The following is a 22,116-nucleotide window of genomic DNA, read 5'->3' as shown; positions in this document are numbered from 1 at the left end:
ATGTTTCAAAAAAGGCCAAACACAGCACCACCATCCCAATACCCAGAACAGAGAATAGACCTCCTGAACATCCTGGCGATATCGCACGGCGTCGAAATCGAGAGGCACCTCTCCGAGATCAGGGCACAGAGGGGCCAGCTCCACGACGCGCGCGACTGCTTCCAACGGCTCGGCCAGACGATACAGGATGCGAGCGCCGACCTGGCGAGCTTGCGCGTGCCGGACGATGACCACGGAGGCCGCACGCGGGATACGCTGGAGAACACGTTGACGCAGCAGCTCGTGCTCATCACCACGCAGCTTGAAGACGTCGAAGAGCAGATTGCCTACTCGTTCGGCGCCGTGCCGACTCCGCCGCCCGGCGGTTCATCCCCGAACCAGCCCCCGCCGAGGGTGCCACTTTCCCCTCAAACACCTCCGGACCGAGATGCTCTTCTCGACACCCTGACCGTTTCTGGGAACCACATCCAAACCCCAAGACCGGCCAATGATGGCATTATTTCTCTTCTGTCTCCCCCACGTGATTCGAGCAAGTATGAACCATGGCCGACGGCCGACCCGAACTACGCCGCACCCGCGCTGGAACCTATCACATTCCAGGGGCAACACGGCTCTTCACCTCGTCTACCCGGAGACATGTCCGGCGCCGCGCACATCGGGCGACAAACCGACGAGCAAGAAAACAAAATCGAGGCAGAGAAGGTTGCGGGATGGAAAGCCCAGATAGGCGAGGACAAATTCGCCCCTGACATACCCGATAACCCACGCAAGAGACCCCGCGACGAGCTCCAAGACACGCCGAACAAGAAGCCGCATGTAAACGAAGAGTCTGTCCCGACGGGTCTCTGGGGCGGACAAAACCAAGGAGAAGGGGGTTGGGGCTTCAAAAACCTCTTGAAGATAATCAACCCGTTCCCCTCCAAAGTCGAGGATCAGCCGACGTACACCGTGGCAAACGACCACATCATCAATCCTCACTCAACAACACCCCAAGTCCGCGCCCACCAAGATCCCGAGCAAGGACGAATCCGCATATCAGCCCTACGAACAGATTTCCACCCCTCAGACCATCATGCAAAAGCAACCCGAGACGCCCTCGGAGACCTCATCGCGCTCTTCGACTCGTCACCGCACCGCCTACACCCAGACGACCACCGCCCGCGCCAAGGAAGCTCGCGACAACGCATACAAACCCTCCTGGACGCGCTCAACGCCATTCACGTCGAATATTTCGACGTTGCCGACACGCGGCTCGGGATGGAGGAGCTTCGTAGGTACATCGACACCACAAACCGCGCCAGGCCGAGGAACAGGGCAGAAGAGGCAGAGAAGGAGGCCGCGCTGGCGGGCGCGGCGGCGTCGGTGGCCGAGCTTTACGAGACGCTGGATTGGCAAGTGCAGTTCGCCGCTAAGGTCTTCGTTGGCGGGGAGGAGACGGCGGGCGTGTTCGCCGACTGGATCAGGAATGCGCGAGAGAACTTTGCTGAGGAGCTGGAGTTTGGGGAGAGGGCCAGCCAGGTTCCGAAGGGTTCTTACCAGGGGCGAGGATTCGGGAGACATTGGAGCGGGGAGGTGTGAGATCTGTGTGTTAGCATTCGGGAATAGGGGCACTGATGGGATTTGCGAATATGGGAATTGTGTTTGTTTGATGTGAAGTCCTTAAACTCCGTTGCTTCTCCGTCAAGCCCCATACACATACATATAAAAACGGAACACACTCGCCCGAGTGCCGTGGCCCATAGTGCTTGTCGCTAAGAATTTGCCTTTCTTTTTGTGTCTTTTATTTCTGTTCGTCTGATAGCACAGCCGCTATCGAGGCTTCCCGGCCGCGGCTACAGGAAATAGTCGGCGACGGGCTTCTTGGCCGGCATTCCTCTGGAGTCTTGCGGTGCAGCCTGGAACACCCGGTACCTCCTCGCCGGCCCGGGCAGGAGCACGTAGTCGTCGGTGCCCTTTATACCGCCGTCGCTACGGCCCACGTCGCCGTTGCTGCGCGCAAAGACGCCGGTTCCAGAATCGTCCTCGGCGAGTTCGAGGATTGCCGCCACGTTACCGCATCGGTAGCAGTAATTGGGCGCCGACCAAACGGTAACGATGCTCGCGTCAAACATCTCTTTGAATCCCTCCATGACCAGCTGATGGGCACGAGCGATGAGCGATAGGTCGTTCTTGTGGTTGAAGTCGCGCACTATATCTGCACCGAACAAGAATCCTGCGCCACGTGGCGAGAGACCCCAGCCGTCAATGTCGTCCGGATCGGACCAGAGGAGGTCGCACATGGCTCCTTCGTGCGGAACCTCTTGTTTCCTGTCTAGGAGCCTGATCTTGTCGACGCTGTCGATCAGCGGAGAGAGACCTCCGTGAACGCAAAGAATGGCACCTGCTGGGTTGCCGAGGGAACCCGATGAGCTCCCTGACGCGCCGGTGCCAGGGGGGCCGGTCTTGTCGCCGCCGGAAGATGAAGGTGCACCATTCGGGCTGCCGGGGGTCGGCTGTCTCTGAGGTCGCCTCTGGCGGGGGAAGCGGCTCATGGTCTGGCCGCTCTGGTCGCAGACCTCGATCTCGACCTCGTCGTCGATGGGCTCTTGGCCGGGGCTGGAATTAAAGGTATGTGATGCGCCGAGGACGATGGCGCCCAGTGCGAGATAGTCGAAGACGTCGCAGCAGTAGCGCCATACGTTTGCTGATCCGTATTTGCGCAGGCACTCGTCGTAGAAGCCGTACACGGTGGTAATTTGGCGGGACTCGTGGTTGCCTCGGATGAGGGTCATGCGGTCGGGATAGCGGACTTTGAGACAGAGAAGAAGGAGGAATGATTCGAGAGAGTAGAAGCCACGATCGACGAAGTCGCCTGGACGCGATAGTCAGTATGCGCCCATCGCAGGAACGGAGCAGTATCGCAGCATACCCATGAAGAGGTAGTTTGTGTCGGGCACGTCACCGCCGACACGGAAAAGCTCCATCAAGTCGTGGAATTGGCCGTGTATATCACCGCATATCTGCATACGCCATCAGTTCCCGTCTAGAGTATCCGTCGCATTCGGCCGAGGCATACCGTTACAGGAGCTGTAACTGTGACGACATTGCCTTCCTCAATGAGCAGTTCGCGTGCCTTGTGGCAGAGCTCTCGGACTTGCGCTTCGGGAATCGGACGGCAGGCGCGCAATTGCGCGATGGCTCTATGATATGTGTTAGCATCTGACTAAAATCAGACCCATCTTCGGCTCAAAGAGGCTCACCTGTCGAGGTCGCTCATGGCGATGATCGGGGAGGGGCTCCCTGGTCTATGTCGAGGCGCGCGAAGCCGGCGAGTCGCGGTCGTCGATAGAAGAGCACAAAAGTCGACGCTTCACACTATGTCGCAAAATTGAGATGAAGCTGATTTCAACGCGATTCAAACGCGTCTTTTTCGTCCGGTCGGTGTAGAAGAGCACATGCGTTACGATCAAGGCAAATTCAGCATGGCGTCAATGGAAAAGACGTGCATACTGCCTTACCGTTTGGCGTTGGCAGCTGCTCCGAACCCCCAACCACGCTAAATTGCCGGGTCTTATCAGTTATCAGCAAGCGCAGGCCCGACCGGCCTGGTGGATCTGCGAGAACGTGGGTCACTGGGAATGCACGGGACCCTTGTCACCCGCCCGCAGCTGCTGTGGATGACGGGATTTTGCTTCGGAGCTACAGTTTTTGCGCGTCCCCGACGGCAAGATCCTCAGGCAGGCGCTGCCGAATGTCATGCTACCCTTTCGGCTCCACTCCGGGACAGTGGAATCCAATCAGATGGGCTGAATAGCAATCCAGCCATTAAGCTTCACTTCCGGTTTGCGAGAAATTCGCCTGTTGGCACTCATCGACGTGCATCGCGGCCTTCTCCAGAGGACTCAATTCGGACCCTCCACCCACTTGTGCGAGCATGTCACGGTCATAGGTGAGAAGGCTTGTCCGATTGGTTTTTACATGGCTGTATCGAGTTCGCTGACGCTCAATTGCACCAGACAAAATCAGCGGCCCTCCTTTCCGAACCAAAAAAAGACGCGATCATGCCACCGCATCCCCTCCACCCGCGGTCGCGAATGACCTCATCGCTCTTCGCAACCACCGTCGTCGCCAGCTTTTTCGTTGTTGGCCTGCCACATCTCCTGCCCTGCCCGGCACCAAGAGTCACATACGCCGATGGAGATATTGTCGTAGGGGAGGACGGTCGACGGAGGAGGCGGAAGCGCCGCGAGACCCCGGAGATCAAGGACGGCATCGTCAACTTCGATCAAGTCGGCGACGAGGAGACATTACGAGCGAGAGAAGAGAGGTTAAAGAGGGAGTGTCCGGTACCGAAGCCGGGTGGCATACTGGGAGAGTGGCTGGGATTCCATGGGCCGAGTAAAGCATAAGGGGAAGAATCGACTGGTGACGACACATATGACAACTGTACAATTCAAGATACCTTTTTTCTTTCTGTGGTACGACTTGACGACTTGGGACCCGTGATCATTCTGGACAACGACTGCTGCGAACGCGGGTGGATGCCGCACCAGAGCAGCTGCGAAAATCTACAACGCAACGAGCGCGACCTGGAGCAGCCGTCAGGAGACCTACGGATTTGCTCACGGCGTAGAAGCCGCTTGCAGCATCGGCCAGCCATGGGGATGTTGGGCTGATATGACAGGACAGTCATCGTCCGTTTTACTGGCGGTTCATGCAAATCAATAAAATGCTACGGCAGCAAGCCCGATTCTGACCCTTCTTGGATCCTGTTCGGTTTTCTCTCAACCTTGATTTGCCGCCATTTTCTGTCTTTGAGGTAGGGTTGTTCAACTTCGAAGTTGTGGTTGAGATCCGGATATCCGTTCATAGCAAATGCGCGATCGGGTGAAGCCGGGGTTGTAGCGGTATGTCACCTCCACTCCGCGAAGCATCAGTCTTGATATTTTCTCGAAAGTCAATTCTCAAAGATATTTGACCAGGTTGGTTGGATCGTTTCCTATTTGTTTGAATTTTTGTTCCTCGGTTGATGTTGTTTTCTACATATGCCCTTGCGACTCGCTATCCACCTCCGTTTATCCCGTAGCTCCTGAAGTCCACGGGCAATTCTTTCATCTACAGCACTATCTGCAACCAGGATCATGTAACAGTTGCTTTATTCGTCGACCGCTCCCCTCGGGAGCCGTTGGTCAGGGCCCGCCAAGTCCAAATAAGCACTTGCTCTAAAATCAAGGTTATTTTTCGACAAGCCGTTGCTGAAACGTAGGTGCAGTCCGCCCTTGCAACAGAGTCGCAACGGCTTTATCCTTGCGGTTCTGGGCGCCCCAGTCGGACGGGTCGCAAACCCAAAATTGAGATCAGAATCTGATTACTCGGCTGGTTGGAAAGATTTCACTCCCTCTACATTCATCGCCTCTTCCAATATGGTGAAGATGTGTTATGATCGCTGAGAGTCTCCCAGGATTCTGTTTCTTCTTGCTTTCATCTTCAGTCACGATCCCCAAGTGCCGTGCGTCTGAAATTACGTAGGATCTTCACGGAAGCTCTTGAGGAATCCTATGGAATAATAATGCTATAGCAGTTTTCCAAGACCATGAGGCGCAATTCTTCGCGGCACGACTGTGTTCCGTTCAGCGTCCGGGCGATCGTGGAGTATGAGACGTCTGAAGGGACTCGGGTGGCGATCTGTGCTGCTAAGAGTCGCAGCGTGTCCCCGCTGCGACGACTAACACCTGCTAACAAATTTTGAGGCAGGATGCCCCTGATGCACGCCTTGGCGTCCGGGAGGTTGAATTCTCATTCATACTACGGACGGGAACCGACAACCAGGGCATCCGCGCACCACAATCACGATCAAGGTTCACTTTAGCTCATCGTCTCGCGGAGAAATATCGCTGGGGCGGCGAGCGGTCTGATCTCCTAGCCGCCAAGCACGGCTCACATCAGTCGAAACAGCCGAGGAGCGAATCATGACGAACCGCTGGAGCTGGGACGCCTGCGCCTCCGCGGCTCAGAGTTGGGTTGACGGGTGCCATCTGTTTCTCGACGGGGACCGCTGAGACCGGCTCTCGTGAACCCTTCCTCTGCCGGGCTACGATGTGGGGACGGATGACTGCTTTGCGGGTTGGGAGGCTAGACGCCACACACCCGTTGGCATGTCACACAGGCGACTGATCCCGGATGGTATCTGTCTCATGGGCCTGATAGATGCCATCTGAAGGGTGATGTTTGGTCTTGGGACGGTTGCCCAACAACGGGCAAGGTCCACGCGAGGACTTATGCTTAATGTCTTGGCCAGAACGTCCGGAGGTTAAATAGTCTTCGTGATCCCGATCCAGACAGTGTTTTGATCTGCATCCCTTCTCTTCAGGACAGTGTCTTTACCCCATCTTTCAATTCTATTCTCAAGAGGTAAGAAAGTCGTTTCCTCCCTTTGGACATCAGTAACTAACTAGAAGCAGCTGTGCTCTGTTTTCATTCTTTCTACGCTTCTCTTGTCATTCCTTGATACCCACCGTAAGACCACCCTCCTCTCATTCTCAGCGGTCATATTCTAACAGATCAGAAGTTTCAGTTTTTCGATTCTCAACAGTCCTTTCAAAATGAGGTCCTCCATGATTCTTCTCATTGCCACCGGCCTGGTGTCGGGTCTGAGCATCCCCAAGCAGTTGGGTGCTCGCGAGGAGCTTACCCTCCGCCAGGAGGCTGCTGCCCCCGCCGCGCCTGCTGCACCTGTTGCTGAGGCGCCCGCTGCTGCTCCTCCTGCCGCTGCTCCTCCTGCCGCTGCTCCTCCTGCTGCCGCCCCTCCCGCCGCCGCTCCGCCTGCCGAGGCTGCTCCCCCAGCTGCTGCTCCCCCCGCCGCGGGCGGTGACGCCGCGGCCGAAGAGGAGAAGAAGAAGGCCGAGGAGGAGGCTGCCAAGAAGGCGCAAGAAGAAGCCGCTAAGAAGGCTGCTGAGGAGGCTGCCAAGAAGGCCGAGGAGGAGAAGAAGCAGCAGGAAGATGCTGCGAAGGAGGCCGACAAGGCCAAGGAGGAGGCCGACAAGGCCCGCAAGGAGGCTGCCAGGGATGCCGCGAAGAAGGCCGAGGAGTACCAGAAGAACCAGCGCAACCGCGACCGCGACGGCAACAGGAACAACCGCAACGGCAACAACCGCAACAACAACAACAACGACAACGCCCAGCTTCTCCAGATCGTCCAGCTTCTCCTGGCCTCCATGGGTCTCGGCAACGTCGTCAACGTCAACGCTCTCGCTCAGCTCCAAGCCCAGCAGCAGCTCATCATGCTCGCCCAGCTCCAGCAGCTCGCTCAGCTCACTTCCGTCGGTCTTGTCAACCCTGTCCAGCTCGTCGGTCTCATGCAGCAGGGCATCGTTGTCAGCGGCATCCAGATCGGCATGGGTGGCAAGTTGTAAATAGACACTTGTGATCGAGTTCTAGAAGACTTGCAGAGAATCTGCCTACAATCCGACGGGGAAATGAGCATACTCCCAGCGTCGCTTCCTGCGTGCGGGATGCGAGGACACCAGCGCCGCATGACTACTGAGCATTGAGCCCTCGGAGTCTCCGCTGCAGCCTCCGGATCGTGCTGGAGACGGCTTGGCTGGTGTGGGAGTGAAAAAGGGGTTTCTCATGGGATACGGGTCTGGGTCGCGGCGCAAAGCTAAAGGCTGTCCTGGGAGACAAGGGTTAGCATGTACTTAATTGGTTTTGTAAAAACATGCATCTGTCAAAATATTATTACATTGACGTCTCAGTCTGGCTGCCAACCTGTCTCATTCTGCTGATCTTTGGACGGTTCGTTGTTTCAGTCAGGGTATCCTGGTCATGGAACCAGATTCTTGGCGCCGATGTGATTTTTTAAGCTTATGCTAATGTGCACCGCAAAATTGACAAGTCGCACGTGCGCAGAAAATGACAGAATGACACACTGGAAATGCAGTCTCAGGGGACTCAACCTTGTGAGAGGTGTTCGTTGACATCGGTCCTTCACTTCGTCTCCTCTGTATACCTCGGTCTTTGTCTTCTCTCCTGTCTTCATAACTGCTGCCATCTATCTCCCATCACCAGCAGTTTCTGGACACGGCTCTTAATCTTCCACATGCCTATTAGTGGACCAACCACTATTTTCCACTTCGCATTTTCTCAGCCTATGTACATAAACAGCTGAGAAGGGGTCCTTAGCTGAGCTCAACTTCAGTTGAATGTGATTATCCCACGACAAACGCCATGAAAAATTGCGAGAAATGTCTTTAGGCCAACACCGCCTTGCGTCGTCTGAAATCTTTTCGTTTGTCACCCACCAGTGACCGCCGAAGTTTGGTACCGAAGTGCGCCAGTCCACGGAATCGCCCAACATCCGAGCCATCAAGATGCGATGACACAAAAGAAGGGGACTGAATGGACGGTGACGTTGGCCAGCCGCGCTATTATCAATGGCTTAATGCGCTGGATGGCAGATGCCTCATCGACGGTCTGGGAGAGGAGATCCCGGTGCCAGACCGTTGCAACCTGCGCCCGGGCCGCTGGGGGACGGAGACGGGATGCGGGGGTCGCGGGACCAATGGCGGGGCTGGGAACCGATGCAGGGGCCGTTTTGGGGTCCATGTAAAGGAGCTTGACAGGCCGGGCCCACTTGGCGAGTTTAAACCGCCACTAAACCTTAGTTGAGCCGCTCTGACGTCTCTTCCTCCTGTCATCCATCTCTCAGGTGAATGACACCTCATGGTCCAATCATCGCATCTACCTGCTCTATAACACCAAGGCTGCATTGACAGGCTGTCGTGTCGTCTGGTCAGCTTGAGTCTTTCAACGCCGGCACGCCGGCTGGGCGGTCTACCAAGACGATGTAACACCTCTGCAGGAGCGTCAAGGTTACTTCATCCCATCTGCGACTGTCACGGAACATCACGCTGAACTATCCTTTTTTCAGCGTCGTCTGATATGGCCATTGAAGTGTGTTTTCACACACGAATCTTTGGATGGCACTCCAGGCACCTCATCTTCATCTGATCCCGGCATCTTGGCCGGGATGACCTTGCCGAGTGCTAAGGTTGTCTTTCACCTTATTCCTACGTCTTCGCCATCCGCTATCGCGTCACCTATCAACATAGATCACACTGCTTGCTCATTTCGACTAAATTTCGGCTGCTTGGCATATGGCTGCGTTCAGCTTTACGGTGCAAGGCGCATTTTGGCCACTGATCTTGATAGCCCTATCGGTCATTGATGCACTAGACATGAGCTATGAGCTGCAAAGTAACAATTCGTAAGTTAAAAGTGAGACGAAGAGATCCTAAGCTTCCGTTGTTTCCCTCTCACTTTACATGGCGATTTAAGTCGATCTTCCATATGGGGAGTGGGATACGCCGGCTGCTGGCGGCAACATCGCCTCTGTGAAACGCCGTGTGTTAGGGCTCGAGGGAAAGGAGCAAATCCTAATATCGACTCCGAGCCTCTCGCGTTTTCTTAGGCCCATCATGCCTCCTTTCCCTACTCTCGCTGAACCACGGAAGCGCCTGTTCCTCAGTCTCCTGGTTGTCGATCTTGATGTAGACCCGTCCGCTCTGGCTGTTGAAGGAACAAGAAAGATGGAAGATCCGTCTGCCGACTTGGCGACCCCAACAGCCTCGTCAGCTTCCAGGGTCATGTTCGTCCCCATACCACCCATCAGCATCGTATCTTCCTATCAACGAAGCTGCCATAAGCCCCATCAAGTAAGGTTATTTGGGTCTTGGACTTCAATCTTCCGCCGTGCAAGGTTCACACCCTGATGCAGTTTGTTTCCGTCGTCTTGGTGTCTTCACCGTCATTCTTGATGGTTCGGACGTACATGAAGCCGGATCACACACTGGCTTCATGCCTTAGATCTCCCCACCTTCGGCTCACAACATGCTTGGAAAACATTTTGCGCCCTGGGAAAGAGACACCGTCGGAAAATTGCATGTAGACGGCCGAACTCAGCGTTTACTCTGGAGATCCACGTCGGCAGTTTAAAATTTTCCTACCAAGATCTAAATTCAAATCCTATACCGGCATTCCGTCGCTTCGCTCATCCGAAGAGACTCTGCCCCTGCCATGGAGACATCCCACAGTCCCTGGGGCTGGACTTCCCGTCGACAACTCGTTTGATCCAACGCTTGTCCGTCCCAGCAAAACCCGGCTTCTGACACGCACCGGATATCTCCTCCACGACTCTTCCGAGCGATCTTACCTTAATCATTCTTGGAAACGGTCCAAACTTTCCTATGGCTTCTCGGCGGATTGCGCAAGTGCCGTGAACTTGGCATCGCCGCCTCAACTGCCTTCATACATAAGATGTCGGCTGCCGCCGGACTTCACATGATTTCTCTTCTCTCCATCCTCACACACAAACAAGCCAATCTTCCAGTTCGATCTCTTCGTTCCCATTCATTCTTTCTCTACAGAGGTAAGATCCTCACATACCGCTAAACCATCATCAAGACTAACTCAACCAACAGCTGTGCTCGTTGTTCGCTTCACTCTTTCCAAGCCCGTCGAAATCGAAACCACTCCTTAACGGAACATCCAGAGCTGTGCTCGCTTCGTATTAATAACTTTTAATCACAAACGACCTCTCTCACGACGACAAATATACCCACCAACACCACCAAGATGCGTTTCTCCACGATCCTCGCCTCGACCTTCGCCGTCTTCGCCGCCGCCGCCCCGACATCCACCAACGAGCCCCGCGCCAACGTCGACCTCGGCCGCCTGAACAACCTCCAGGGCTTCAAGAACCTCGACCTCAACTACGTCCTCGCCCTCAACGGACTCAACCTGCAGGGCCTGGCGCAGCTGGGCCAGGTCAACAACCTCAACCTCCAGGCGTTCCAGGGCCTCTTCGCCGCCCAGAACTTCGACCTCAACGCCCTGCTCCAGCTCCAGCAGCTGCAGACCGTCCTGGCCATCCAGCAGCAGGGCGTCTTCAACAATGTCAACCTGGCCAACCTCAACCTGGGCGGTCTCAACCTCGGTCTCATCCAGGGTGTCGGCCAGCTCAACCTGGGCCAGTTCATCGACCAGGCCGTGATCCCCCAGATCACTCAGATCGTTCAGCAGTCTTCTGGTATGTAGCCGACATTGAATTCCGTGGCACTACGGAGCGCTAATTTTGAACGTCTAGTCATCGTTACCAAGGAGTAAAATTTCGATACAGACGATGCTTCATGAAGCCAGGCGGTATCGGTTTGAGAAGGATGTCTCGGACTAAGAAAGGGTTTACTGCGAGTCAAGGCATGCTGGCGTTGTTTTGTTTGTTTTACTTCATCGAGGTCTGGTTTGCATACTCTACCAACGGCACTGGGTCATACTAGACTACATGGAAGGATGAAATAGGTTCTTAGGAAATGATATTGACGATACGACACACTGCGTTCGTTTTTTCCCGGTCTCCGTAGCTGACCAACTCTCTGTGGTAATTTTCTTGAGTCATTGGAGATGGGAAACTTAGTAGCAAGTTTGCACACATTCAGAAATCAGGTGCTCCATGAACTTTGGCCAATGCTCTATCCAGCGTTCATGTGGCTGCCTGTGCCTCGACTTTTTGCCTGTCACAGCTCAACTGCTCCAACCAGGCCAGGTTACTCAGGCTATGGCATCTCTATTAATTCACACATTATTGGGCGGGCTGGTCTCCTGGGGACTTCCTCGGATGCGAGAGGCTTGGCGTCGGGGCATTGGTACCACAAGTCGGATGCCCTTTATAGAGGCGGAAGAGTTTGTGTGAGGCTGGCTCGTGGTCCTCACAAATCCCCTTCAGCTGTGAGGTAAACTTGGAGAAGTCTATCTCGCTGTTGTTTAATCTTATCTGGAAGCTATTCCAACTGCCAACCCTCAGTTCGCTTCGCGGCGAGACGTGTTGCATGCAATGCTTTCTGATTGGGTCTTGCGCATCCGAGCAGAGAAGCTTCCTCCGTCATCGCTTCTCCCATCCGCCCCTAATTATACGTATCACGTATACTGATTTCATGTGGGCAGACTCTGTTCACACCGCGCTCACCTTAAAGACCAGACCACACACATTTTTTCCCCCTGGCCAATTGATGAATCCAACTGGCACTATAAGCAGATGATGGCGGCCCTCTCTTGAAGTGCGAGGACCGTGTCATTAAGAGCCTTTTTAAATAGACGAGTCGTCCTCCATTGGCAAACGTCCGTGAAGGTGTTCGGCGAAACTTTGGCGGCACCGCAGAGCCAGCAGTTGCCGATTCACCAAGAGTCGGTTGAACAACCCTGTGAGGATATTTGCTCCTGAACGCCAGGCCCGAGCCGAGGCTGCCACGAACAATACCTTTCACTGGAAGTTCCTCATACAAGTCAGCATCGGCAGGTGTATTCGAGCACTCGCAAGGGGACCCATTCGTGTCTCTTGCTTTCACACCACGTCGATCTCCCGTTTCTTCCAACCAGAGTTATTCCCGTCTAGCTTCTTCCCTCATCCGCCTCCTGTTATACACATCACGTTTACCTGCATGATGTGGGCACTGAGTGCTGCGACGAGGCCTAACCTGGGCACTCAAAGATGCAAATCATGTGCCTGTATACCAGTGGTCGCACCTTGCTATGCTCTCACTCCGCATCGAGGGACGGAATCACGTTGACAGTAATGACCTGACATCTGAGACCATGGAGCCTTAAGTATGTGAAGGCATACGAGGGAAAGCGACTGACGCTCAAGTCAAGGACCAATTTCAACTGATATCACGGTCAAATTGCAGGAAGCTTACGCCGATTACGTCGAGAATTGCAATTCACAAGTTATCAAGAGTCGCTAGGCTGATCCTGGGACTACAAGGTCTTGAGAAAACACACAGCTCTAGTTATCCTGCTTCCCCTCCCTCTTCGTCACCCTTCAAGTATTCGGCTAGAAGAGTTCGCAAGAGACCACAGGAAAAACAAACGGCTCAAAGTCAAGTCAACTAACAATAGCTTGAATTGACACTACCGCCAAAGGGCGAAGGATGTCCGATACGTCGAGAAGAGCAGAGAACGAGTGGCAAAAAGTCGACTGCCTTGGGGAGGGACTCTACTCGGGAGCGTGGTTTCTTATTTATAACTACCATGAAGGGCAACTACAACATGAAGTCTTTGGGATAGCATGCATGTCTGACGGCTCTGTCTCCCGTTCCCGTCACTCACTTGTCAAGTATTCGACCGTGAATGATCTGTGCAGTCGAAGGAGCCAAGACGATCACATCACCAGCGCGAAGCATGTACGCCAGTCTGAGGAAACAGATCAAACCTATGCAAGTCAAGGTATACAACAACAGAAGCAACCGTCGGTTGAACAGCCGCAAGAAGAAAGTTGAGGCGAAGACGGCCATATAAGCCCGAGGAGCAACACCTCGTACGCATGCAAGCTGCCCATGCAACAAGACAGACCTCACACCTGAGCCGTCGTCATACCGCGACCAACCCAGCCAACCAGCCCCGGTCCTTCAACCACGACACGACATGCATCCCCGAAATCGACGATAGACCGCGTCCGCATATGCCCCTGATCATGCAATCCAGTCCAATATCACACGCAGGCGTCTGCAAGCTCAAAAGGTCTTCCCCCAGCCCAGTCTTTCTTCGAACCTCGGCCATTCAGAAGGATTCCAACCCCCCCTCCTCCGAGTCTGACCTAATACCAAGCACAAGCGAGGCTCCGTCTCGGACTCAGTCAGCAAAAGAGCCTCCTCCTCCTCCTTCCCACCTCCGCAGAAAAACGCAAAACGCACACACATAGACACGCACGCTAATGTACCAATGCCATCAGAAACTGTGCCTGCCGCCGCACAGAGTGGGGGGGCCAAGGCCCTGCGAAAGACGGAGCTGAACCGATCCTATGCGGAGCAGAAAAACAAGCGCGGAGCACACCTCGCTCGCCTCATCCGCCGCCCACTAGGTAATCCCGTTTATTGGAGAGAAATCGCGCCTTATGTGCAGCATGGGCTGAGAGGTGGCCCTGACTGACAGCTGCGAAAAAAATAAAAAAAGGAATCTAATGCCGATCTTAGGTAAATCTGTGGAATAATACGAGAAGCGGGTAGATAGATGAGACCCCGTCACCCCGTAAAACGGGCTGAAAAGTGAAGTGATTTCAAGGGGGGCGAAAGGGACCAAAAAAGTCCGTGTGCTCTTCTTGCCCGACAATGGAAATTTCAAAAGAGAATCTCACGGCGGGTTTGGTTGGTTTCCCTCCCCCCCCCCTTCGGCTGCCTCAATTCGAATACGATGCATGGCGGAGCTTGGCAGACCGCACGGAGGGAGCGGGAATAGGCATCGACGAAAATAAGAAATGAAAACGTCTTCTGTCATTCTAGGGTCGGAATCCCTCCCTTCCCTTACTCCCCCGGTTGCCAAACCGACGGGACGGATTCGCAAGGCGCAGCGGCCCTTTCAAGGCTGACTTTGCTGGTGAGATTCCGAAGTTTAAGATTGCGATCAGGCGTCAGCTTTGCCGGAGCTGAATGTGAAAGTGCACAGCTCGGTAAGGTCACCAATGAGTTGAGATGGATTGGACTGCATGCCAGCGCATCACCCCGACCTCCAGTTTTCTGTTGCAGTGTTGTCTTGAACAACTTGTTTTGGGAGGACGCCTAGACTGCATCTCACCTGAAGGCTGCCGCCGCACGGGGGACACAGCAACCACCTTGTGCCCGGCCCCGGACCGGACGAACCCCCCCTTCGGTCGGGAGTGGGACGGGCGAGCTTTAGTTGGACGGCCGGTCGCGGGACGCACGAACGGGTCTGCAGCAGGGAGGCGGGGATTCAGAGTTCACACTTTCCGTTCTGGAAGAAGCATGCGTCGCGTGGGGCTGGGGAAAAGATAGCTTGCAGGTGATTTTCCGGGTCGCGTGCATGGCAATCTAAAGCATGTGCTGCAGGTCGTGGGTGAGGGTCGATCGCAGTCTCTGCTATGATGTCGTGAGAAGCTTCTTCGATGCAGGCGACATTGACAAAGCACTGTTTGCGAGAGATCGGCTTCCGCGGCTGAGGAGGATGTGCATCGCATCGCATCTCATCATTTGTCTCCCAAACGAGACAATAAGGAGATGAAGGAGCAGCTCGTTTGGGCATGGCTGGGAGCGCTCAGACAAACGACCGTCCCAAGGACGATTCCCGCCTGGCAGGGCATCTGGCATTGCCCAGCAGAAGTCCGGCAGACGCTCTGATGGGCGTGGCCGCGCCTGGCGAGTGGCTAGTAGCTCCCTCGTGGCTTGATGCCACTGCCGCTTGCGGCGACGAAGCTGCTTCTGTCGGGCGCCTGTTGACTGAAGTTATCCGGTCCTCTTCAGCCACTGGCTCAGGTAAGAGTCCTGAGAATTGGATTACGGGGTCAGATGTCGCATGCCAAGAAACCATGAAAAACCCCGGGCTCAAAGGGATGGAACGAGTTCGTCGAAGCTTGGTGCGTTTTGCTCTGCTTGACATCGACTCTATCATTAGCACAGAGTGAGATTGGCCAAGTGGGGGAGAGGCTTCCAAGTCTCCCGACTCGGCGGCATAGGCCGGCGAGATTGGGATCGACCCGGAGATGTGGGCAACCGATGCGGCGTTGCCTTTTGCGACCCTTGACGATCTGGACCCCCGGATGTCTGGGACTGGGACCCTTGAGTTTCGTACGAGAGGGGATTCGCGTTGTCAGAGTCAAGAGTCGACGACATGCTGCCTCACTGACGTCCAAGTCCGGCAACGGCAGTTCTCGCCACGTCTGGACCTTGGAATGCTTCATCACGGCATCGTGAAAGCCGCTTTCGGACGGGGCAGCTGCTTCGGTAAAGCCTCTCGGTCTCGAGCTGCAAGGTTCATGTGAGGTGTCGGCTCTCCGACTCAGGACTGCGGCAATCGACGGACAGCAAGATCGCACTGCGCGGCAAAGGACCCTGAGCGGGCACCTCAGTGACGTGGTGGCATGGGTGAGATGCCGCGCTGTGCAGGAGCTCCGGGACGAACAGAGCGCTCTCCGAGTTTTGCACCCGCGGACACGGACACGGTCATGACCATGGTCACGACGACAACGTTGCCGCACTGACATTCGGGATGCTCAGTTGTGCATCTAGCAAGGCAGCCGTTTGCTTTTGGCGGGTTGGGGTGCTAGTAGGTAGGGTAGCGCATCCGTAGTTGGCCCGTCGTCGGAGTTGGAGGTCGAGGTGTTGGGACAAGAAGATAGGGGACGGGATGATCTGACGTATGGCGGGCGCATTGTCGATGGGCCACGACAGGGAGCGGCTTTATGCAGTGACGCGGAGCGTGTTATGCAAATGGGGTATCTGTACGGATACTCGTCCAGAATACGCAGCAGGCTCAGGCTCAGGCGCTAGTAGAGACAATCGACTCTGGGCACAAACGGTTTTGGTCGGGATATCCGTACGTTGTGCTGTGCAGTTCCAGCGTCCCCCTGAAAGCTGCCGATGGTGCTACTGCCCGAGGTGCATTAGGAGCAGTTCGTGATGCAGTTGAGGACATCGGTTGGTTGAGTATTCGTAGCGTGCTGTTGATTCTGCGTGTGGTGTGTGCATGGCCATGACATGACGCTGGTTGCGGCCAGCAAGTCAGGTACGAAGACATCAGATGAGCGGTCGTGGTGGTGCAGGTGGTGGCATGAGGTTGGTTGGGATCGAGATATCGGACTCGTGATGTTGCTATGTGGTGTACACGATGCGTTGATGGAGGCTTCGTGAGGTGTCGAGACCGGAGACCACGTTAGAGCAGAGAACGGGTTCAGCGCTGCGGTGTAAGCGATGGCCAGACCTCGACGTCGACTTTGACGGTTGTGGTCGCGCTTGTGGCGGAGGAAGGTCTCGACTCTATGTCACCGATGAATATCAAATTGGCGAACAAAGAAGTGAAGAAAGAAACAAGAAGCCGAGTATCTGGATGTATGAGCAGGTGCCGCAGCATGGCAAAGGACGATGAAAATGGCGGCAGGCGATTCGCAGCGGCTCCTTCCAGTGCGAGTCTTCCCCACCCGAGGGTCCCCTTCGCCGGGCCGCGGACTCTGGGGTAAGAACAAAGGGACGGGCGGCGAGACGGGCGAGGCAATAGAGCATGAGGCAATGCATAAACTAGGTAGTAAGGTAGGTATCGTCGGTTGGAATGTGAGGATGTGCGCTGCAGGACATGGACGTGTCCCGGCAAAGGAAAAAAATCTGCTGTTTGGCGTGGTTGTGGCTGGGTTAGCACGTCACTGGAGACCAAGGACGCTGGGGACGCTGGGGACGCTAGGGGTCTCAGCGTAGCATGATGCTGCAAATCCAAAATCCACAGGGGCCGTGGGCGTGTCCATGTCAGTTCCATTGCCATTATCGACGATTGAATAATAATGAATGAATGAGACGGATGAAGGGGGCGTGAGTGAAGCGTGAGGGGTGAACCGAAGCTGTCGATACCTTACGGATACTACCATCGTGGATCGTCCGGGCGGGCGAGCGGGCGGCTTGGAAGTTGAAAATTGAAGCTGCTGGTTCGGATTCATCATATCGACTTGGATTTGATGACTTGGCATCGCGGTTCAGAGACCAAATTGAGCAAGAATTGTGCGATGCGAAGAAACGAATGGGTCTGGAGCATCGCTTCTTCTCTTTACCGCCTACGGTGAAGAATTGCCGCCCTTGCCATACGCATACACCCTTGTGCTGTCCCGTCCGTCAAGATCAGAATCAGATGTTGTTGCTGGAGACGTTGACAAGACTGATCCATTTGTTCCATTGCTTCCCGCGGACTGAGTGGACAGCAGGAGTCCCCGAGATGTGAGGAGGCAAGAACTGGGGCAGGTACCTGGCGAGTTCCCACTGATCAGACCTGAGCGTTGAGAGAGACCATTGTTCTTGTCATTGGGGTCCAATTCTGAAGCAATGCCAGTCTGCCAGAATGTCAGTCAAGCTGAGCAGCCCGGGTTCCTGACTTCTGCCCGTAGCCTAGGTATCCGTACTCCACATCGTACCCACCAGACGAACATCCATTGACACCCAAATTAGCACCAGTCGTCACGGTGAGCGGCCGTCGAGCCGGGTCACCCCCTGGCCGTGGCCAGGAACAACAACACGACACCGAGAGGCAGCTTGCGGTCGCGGGAGGTTCCTCTCCTGGAGAAGATGCTCCAGTGTTCCCGGGATGGTTCTTGTGCGAGCGAAATATTCTCCTGTCGAGATGGACACAGAATACAAAGCGTGGTCGAGTACGACCCCCGTATACGGACGGTATCATCGGGAATTACCACCACTAAGGATGCAATGGGCGCAATGGCACCATCTGATCGACCATCTGTGTGACGACGCGGCCGTTCCTGGATGTGCCTGGTAAAACACTCTACGGCTACAATGATACACGTCTCTGGGCACTCTCTTTTCCCCGATTCGATCTTGCCTCGGATAGGCAATGTGGCACGGGGAGAACTGCCATGCCATGCCCACGCGGGCTCACCTTGATTTAACCGCGAAAGCGGACGAACGAACGAACGAAGGGCGTCAGATGAAGATGGGATGCCGCGACGGGATGGGATAAGATGAGATGAGATGGATGAATGGGATGGACTGATCTCTGAGAAGGGGGGTGAGAATGAGGCACGGCCACCCGGACCAGACCAACTGCCGCTCAGCCATCCGCCGGCGTCCAACGTCATCCTGCCATGTATTGGGAAGCATTACCTGGCGTGCTATGATCCGAGGCCAGGGAACAAGCCAGCACGCATCAACGGATGGTTGTTTCGACCACAAATGCGGGAGGAGAAAAAGGAGGAAAACATTTTTATTTTCTGTACAGCAAGATTTTGTGTGAGGCTGGGATTGGGATGCCTGTCTCGCGTTGCGTCAACTTTCGTCACTGCAGAGCTGGGTGGTGACTGTGCGAGCGAGTGAAACTGGCTGACGGTTGGTTGATGTGTTTCTGTCTCGGTCACTGCTGTCTCTGGAGATGGAGATGCAGATGCTGATTGTCCGAGGATGTCTTGCCTTGCCTTGCCTTACCTTGTGTTGCGTTGCGTCGCGTCCAGTCATGGACCAAACACCAGGAAAACAGTTTCTGCCGAGTTTCTTCTGGCGAAAACTCGCATGTTTCGTTTTGCCATGACCGAATGATATCGACAATATTGGATGGTGCGGTGCAGGCGGGATATGCGAGAGTCGGCAGAAAGATAGTCAATAGTTCAGTTCGGGAGCAAGCGCCGCGTATTCGGCCAATTTTCGTGGCATTATTTGGTTACCGACCGCTTGTCGTGCCCGTATTCCCAATATTGTTTTTCTTGACTGCCCTGGGCATGTCTTTTCTGCACTTCTTCCTCTCACCCCCTGCCCTGCTCTCTTTCTTGCCTTGCAGATACGCTAAAGAGCCGAGGAAACTCGCACAAAAAGAGGACCCCCTGATATCTCAGACGGTAAGGTCCCATCTGCCCTGATCCGAGTCCTGCTGTGCTGTGCTGTGCTGTACCCAAGCTCCGGGCTCTATTCCGTCAGCTTCGTCAAAGACGGCCTGGACTGGAGGCTGGAACAGGAAGCTCAAGGGCTTCTTACTGGTGAGAACTGGGAACAGAAAGAAGGAAAAAGGAAGGGCGTCCAGTGTCCGCTCATCCGCTCAGATACGACGCTAGTACGTTCCGGGTACATCTCGGGGGCTTGGGGCTTAGGCAGTCCACTGAGGTGTCCGCTGTCCACTATCCACAGCACTGTCCACTGTCTCCACCCGCAGCTTCTCGCAGCATCAACACAGACCACAAGCCCACATGGTGCATCGCCCACCGCCGAATACCTCCCACGTCCCTCCAACTCGACCCAACCCCAGCCGGCTTCCCTTCCCTTCCCGCCCTTTGCGAGAAGCCGTTTTCTTGCATGGCACTGGACTGGCAGCTGCTGGACAAGCACAAGCCCGGCTTTGGGCTTTGCTTGGGCTGGTTGTGGTTGGTGGTACGGGATACATGGATACCTCCACGGTACTCTGTATCTGCACTATGAATCCGCACACCACGGGCTTGGGCTCGCTGCTCGACCCATCGCATCGCATCGCCGCCGACTCAAGAAAGACGTGACTGAGGTGGACTCAGCCTTACTTCGCTTTATGAACCCTGCATAACTTTTTCCTCCTTCGACCCCTTTCCCGCTTCTTTTTTGCGCCCTGCTATTCCTTCACACGCACCCAAGTGTCCATATACAAACCCACCCCGTCCACCTTCAAAGCCAACTACATATACCGGCCCGACCTCCCACCACGCCTCTACCTCTTGCTCTCTTCACTTCTCCAACCCCGACGTTGCGTGATACCACCCGAGACAAACACGATTTCGACCTAATTCGCTTCGAATATACGTTGTATACGAATATGAGCAGCGCCCCCTACTGCTCAGGACAGAGGACAGGAAGAGTTGGCTTTAACGACATTCACCGCCCACGACCGCTACGATCCACGAACAGATAATATCGACTCATCCCGGACGATAATCCAATTGTCGTTGTCATTTTACAGTAAACCACACACACACAATCACGCCAGGGACGAATCACTTGAAACAATCAAGCCGGAGAGACACAATGGGCAACATGGCGAGACACGTTCAGAACCCCGACTACTCGGACGACGAGTACGGAGCCGAGGACGCCTACTTCACCTACCGACCCCTCTCCAACCTTCCCACCCCGCCGCCTTCTACCAGGAACTCCTCCGCACACCAGAGCCCGAAGACGGCCTTGGAAGACGGCGAGGTCCTGCAAGAGAAATTCCTTGGTACGTATTACGTGACCGGCTATTCTCCCGTTCCACCATTGAAAACCCACCCGCGCCCGCGCGCGCAACCTTCTCTCCGGAAGGCGACTGCGTGTGTGCGTGTGTGCGTGTGTGCGTGCTTCGATGCAATGCCAGTCTACATGCAATGTAATGCTAACTCTTCGCCCACTTGCAGGCCCCGCCATCCACCTCATCAACCTCGTTCCCACGTCAGCTTCCCTCACGACACCATCGGTGCCCCTCGTGCAGGCCATGCTCAGTCGGTCCGCCCTCCCGCTCGAGACTATCGCCTTGGCAGTCTGTATCCTCGATTCTCTCAACTCCAAGTTCGCCCTGAGCTGGCGCTTGCAGTGTCCCCTGCTCGTCGACGGTGCCTTCTCTTCCCACAACAAGCGCCACACCCTCCACTCTCCCCTCCTCGACCGCCGCCACCAGCAGCAGATGCATATCGACTCGGTCCAGCCCGAGCTCATCATCCTCGCCGCCCTCATCATCGCCGCAAAGTTCACCGATGACTGCCAGGATTCGACAGCATACTACTGCGCGAAATGGGGCAAGGATATCTGGTCGTGCGAGCAGATCAACGTGACCGAGCGTTGCATCTACGAGAACCTCAACTACCGCATCAAGCCCCTGGTCGACGACGAGGATCTCATCACCGACACCATGGTCGACATGCAGATGGCCGCCCGCCACTACAGCTCGGTCCGCCCCGTCCAGCCACACGAGAGCGGCCACTGCAAGAGCAAGAGCATGACCATTGGCACCGCCGTCATCGGCCTGGGCCTGCAGCTCACACCTGTCGACACGCCAAAGTCCGAGGTGGACCAATTCGGCGACGACGTACGAGCCGCCCTGGAGAAGACGTCCTTTGTCGGCGACTACATGTCCCTTCCCCTTTCCGGAAACCAGAACGCACTCTCACCCGTCGGAGAGGAGCTTGATGTCTGAACGAAGCGAAGCGATCGAGCGAGCGAGCATTCTGTCTGTTTGTGTGTATAACGATGGTTGATTTGCATGCCCCAGCGGGACCGGTGCCCCATTGAGCATGGGTCTTGTATACGGATTTACGGTACATCTCTGCATGAGCCCCCTTGGTTATATGGGACGTCTTTGTTTTGAAAACGGTTTTCAGCTTTCTTGTCGTACGTTTTTGGGATACCAACCTCGGCCTTTGAGAAGGTCTGACGGACTTGCATCTTTGTAATTTTGGGTGGTCGGGTGGCTGGCGTACCGGAGGCGATGGGCATTTTTTTGGGTGGGGATCGGAATCTTATTTTACATACCCTATTTGGTAATGTAGTCTTGCAGAGACGCATCGTTCAAGTTCATCTATTGTTGAAACACACGCAATCTTCTACCAGTGACCTCTCATCCCTGAATGAATCTAAGCCACCTTTTCCCGCCTTGCGCTTCGGC

At 55.2% G+C, this 22,116-nt stretch overlaps 6 protein-coding genes across 6 annotated transcripts; 5 read left to right on the top strand and 1 right to left on the bottom strand.

Annotated features, from left to right (window-relative positions):
- Positions 1-1,578, top strand: CkaCkLH20_12159 (uncharacterized protein; the record flags this gene model as incomplete). The annotated part of the gene is made up of 1 exon (XM_038894872.1): positions 1-1,578. The coding sequence occupies one exon, from the start codon at positions 1-3 to the stop codon at positions 1,576-1,578; it is 1,578 nt and encodes a 525-aa protein (XP_038739773.1).
- A 254-nt stretch (positions 1,579-1,832) lies between these two features.
- Positions 1,833-3,915, bottom strand: CkaCkLH20_12158 (calcineurin-like phosphoesterase; the record flags this gene model as incomplete). The annotated part of the gene is made up of 5 exons (XM_038894871.1): positions 1,833-2,851; positions 2,909-2,999; positions 3,056-3,179; positions 3,240-3,279; positions 3,816-3,915. 5 exons carry the CDS (start codon positions 3,913-3,915, stop codon positions 1,833-1,835), a joined length of 1,374 nt encoding a protein of 457 aa, XP_038739772.1.
- A 158-nt stretch (positions 3,916-4,073) lies between these two features.
- On the top strand, positions 4,074-4,388 carry CkaCkLH20_12157 (alpha-mannosyltransferase; the record flags this gene model as incomplete). The annotated part of the gene is made up of 1 exon (XM_038894870.1): positions 4,074-4,388. One exon carries the CDS (start codon positions 4,074-4,076, stop codon positions 4,386-4,388), a length of 315 nt encoding a protein of 104 aa, XP_038739771.1.
- Positions 4,389-6,581: 2,193 nt separating this feature from the next.
- CkaCkLH20_12156 (uncharacterized protein) lies at positions 6,582-7,391 on the top strand (the record flags this gene model as incomplete). Its single annotated transcript, XM_038894869.1, has 1 exon — positions 6,582-7,391. The coding sequence occupies one exon, from the start codon at positions 6,582-6,584 to the stop codon at positions 7,389-7,391; it is 810 nt and encodes a 269-aa protein (XP_038739770.1).
- A 3,220-nt stretch (positions 7,392-10,611) lies between these two features.
- On the top strand, positions 10,612-11,073 carry CkaCkLH20_12155 (uncharacterized protein; the record flags this gene model as incomplete). Its single annotated transcript, XM_038894868.1, has 1 exon — positions 10,612-11,073. One exon carries the CDS (start codon positions 10,612-10,614, stop codon positions 11,071-11,073), a length of 462 nt encoding a protein of 153 aa, XP_038739769.1.
- Positions 11,074-20,504: 9,431 nt separating this feature from the next.
- CkaCkLH20_12154 (uncharacterized protein) lies at positions 20,505-21,648 on the top strand (the record flags this gene model as incomplete). Its single annotated transcript, XM_038894867.1, has 2 exons — positions 20,505-20,697; positions 20,873-21,648. The coding sequence occupies 2 exons, from the start codon at positions 20,505-20,507 to the stop codon at positions 21,646-21,648; spliced, it is 969 nt and encodes a 322-aa protein (XP_038739768.1).
- Positions 21,649-22,116: the final 468 nt, after the last annotated feature.

Source organism: Colletotrichum karsti (genome assembly GCF_011947395.1).
Source record: "Colletotrichum karsti strain CkLH20 chromosome Unknown Scaffold55, whole genome shotgun sequence".
NCBI lineage: Eukaryota > Fungi > Ascomycota > Sordariomycetes > Glomerellales > Glomerellaceae > Colletotrichum > Colletotrichum karsti.
This window is presented reverse-complemented; position numbering and strand designations above follow the sequence as displayed.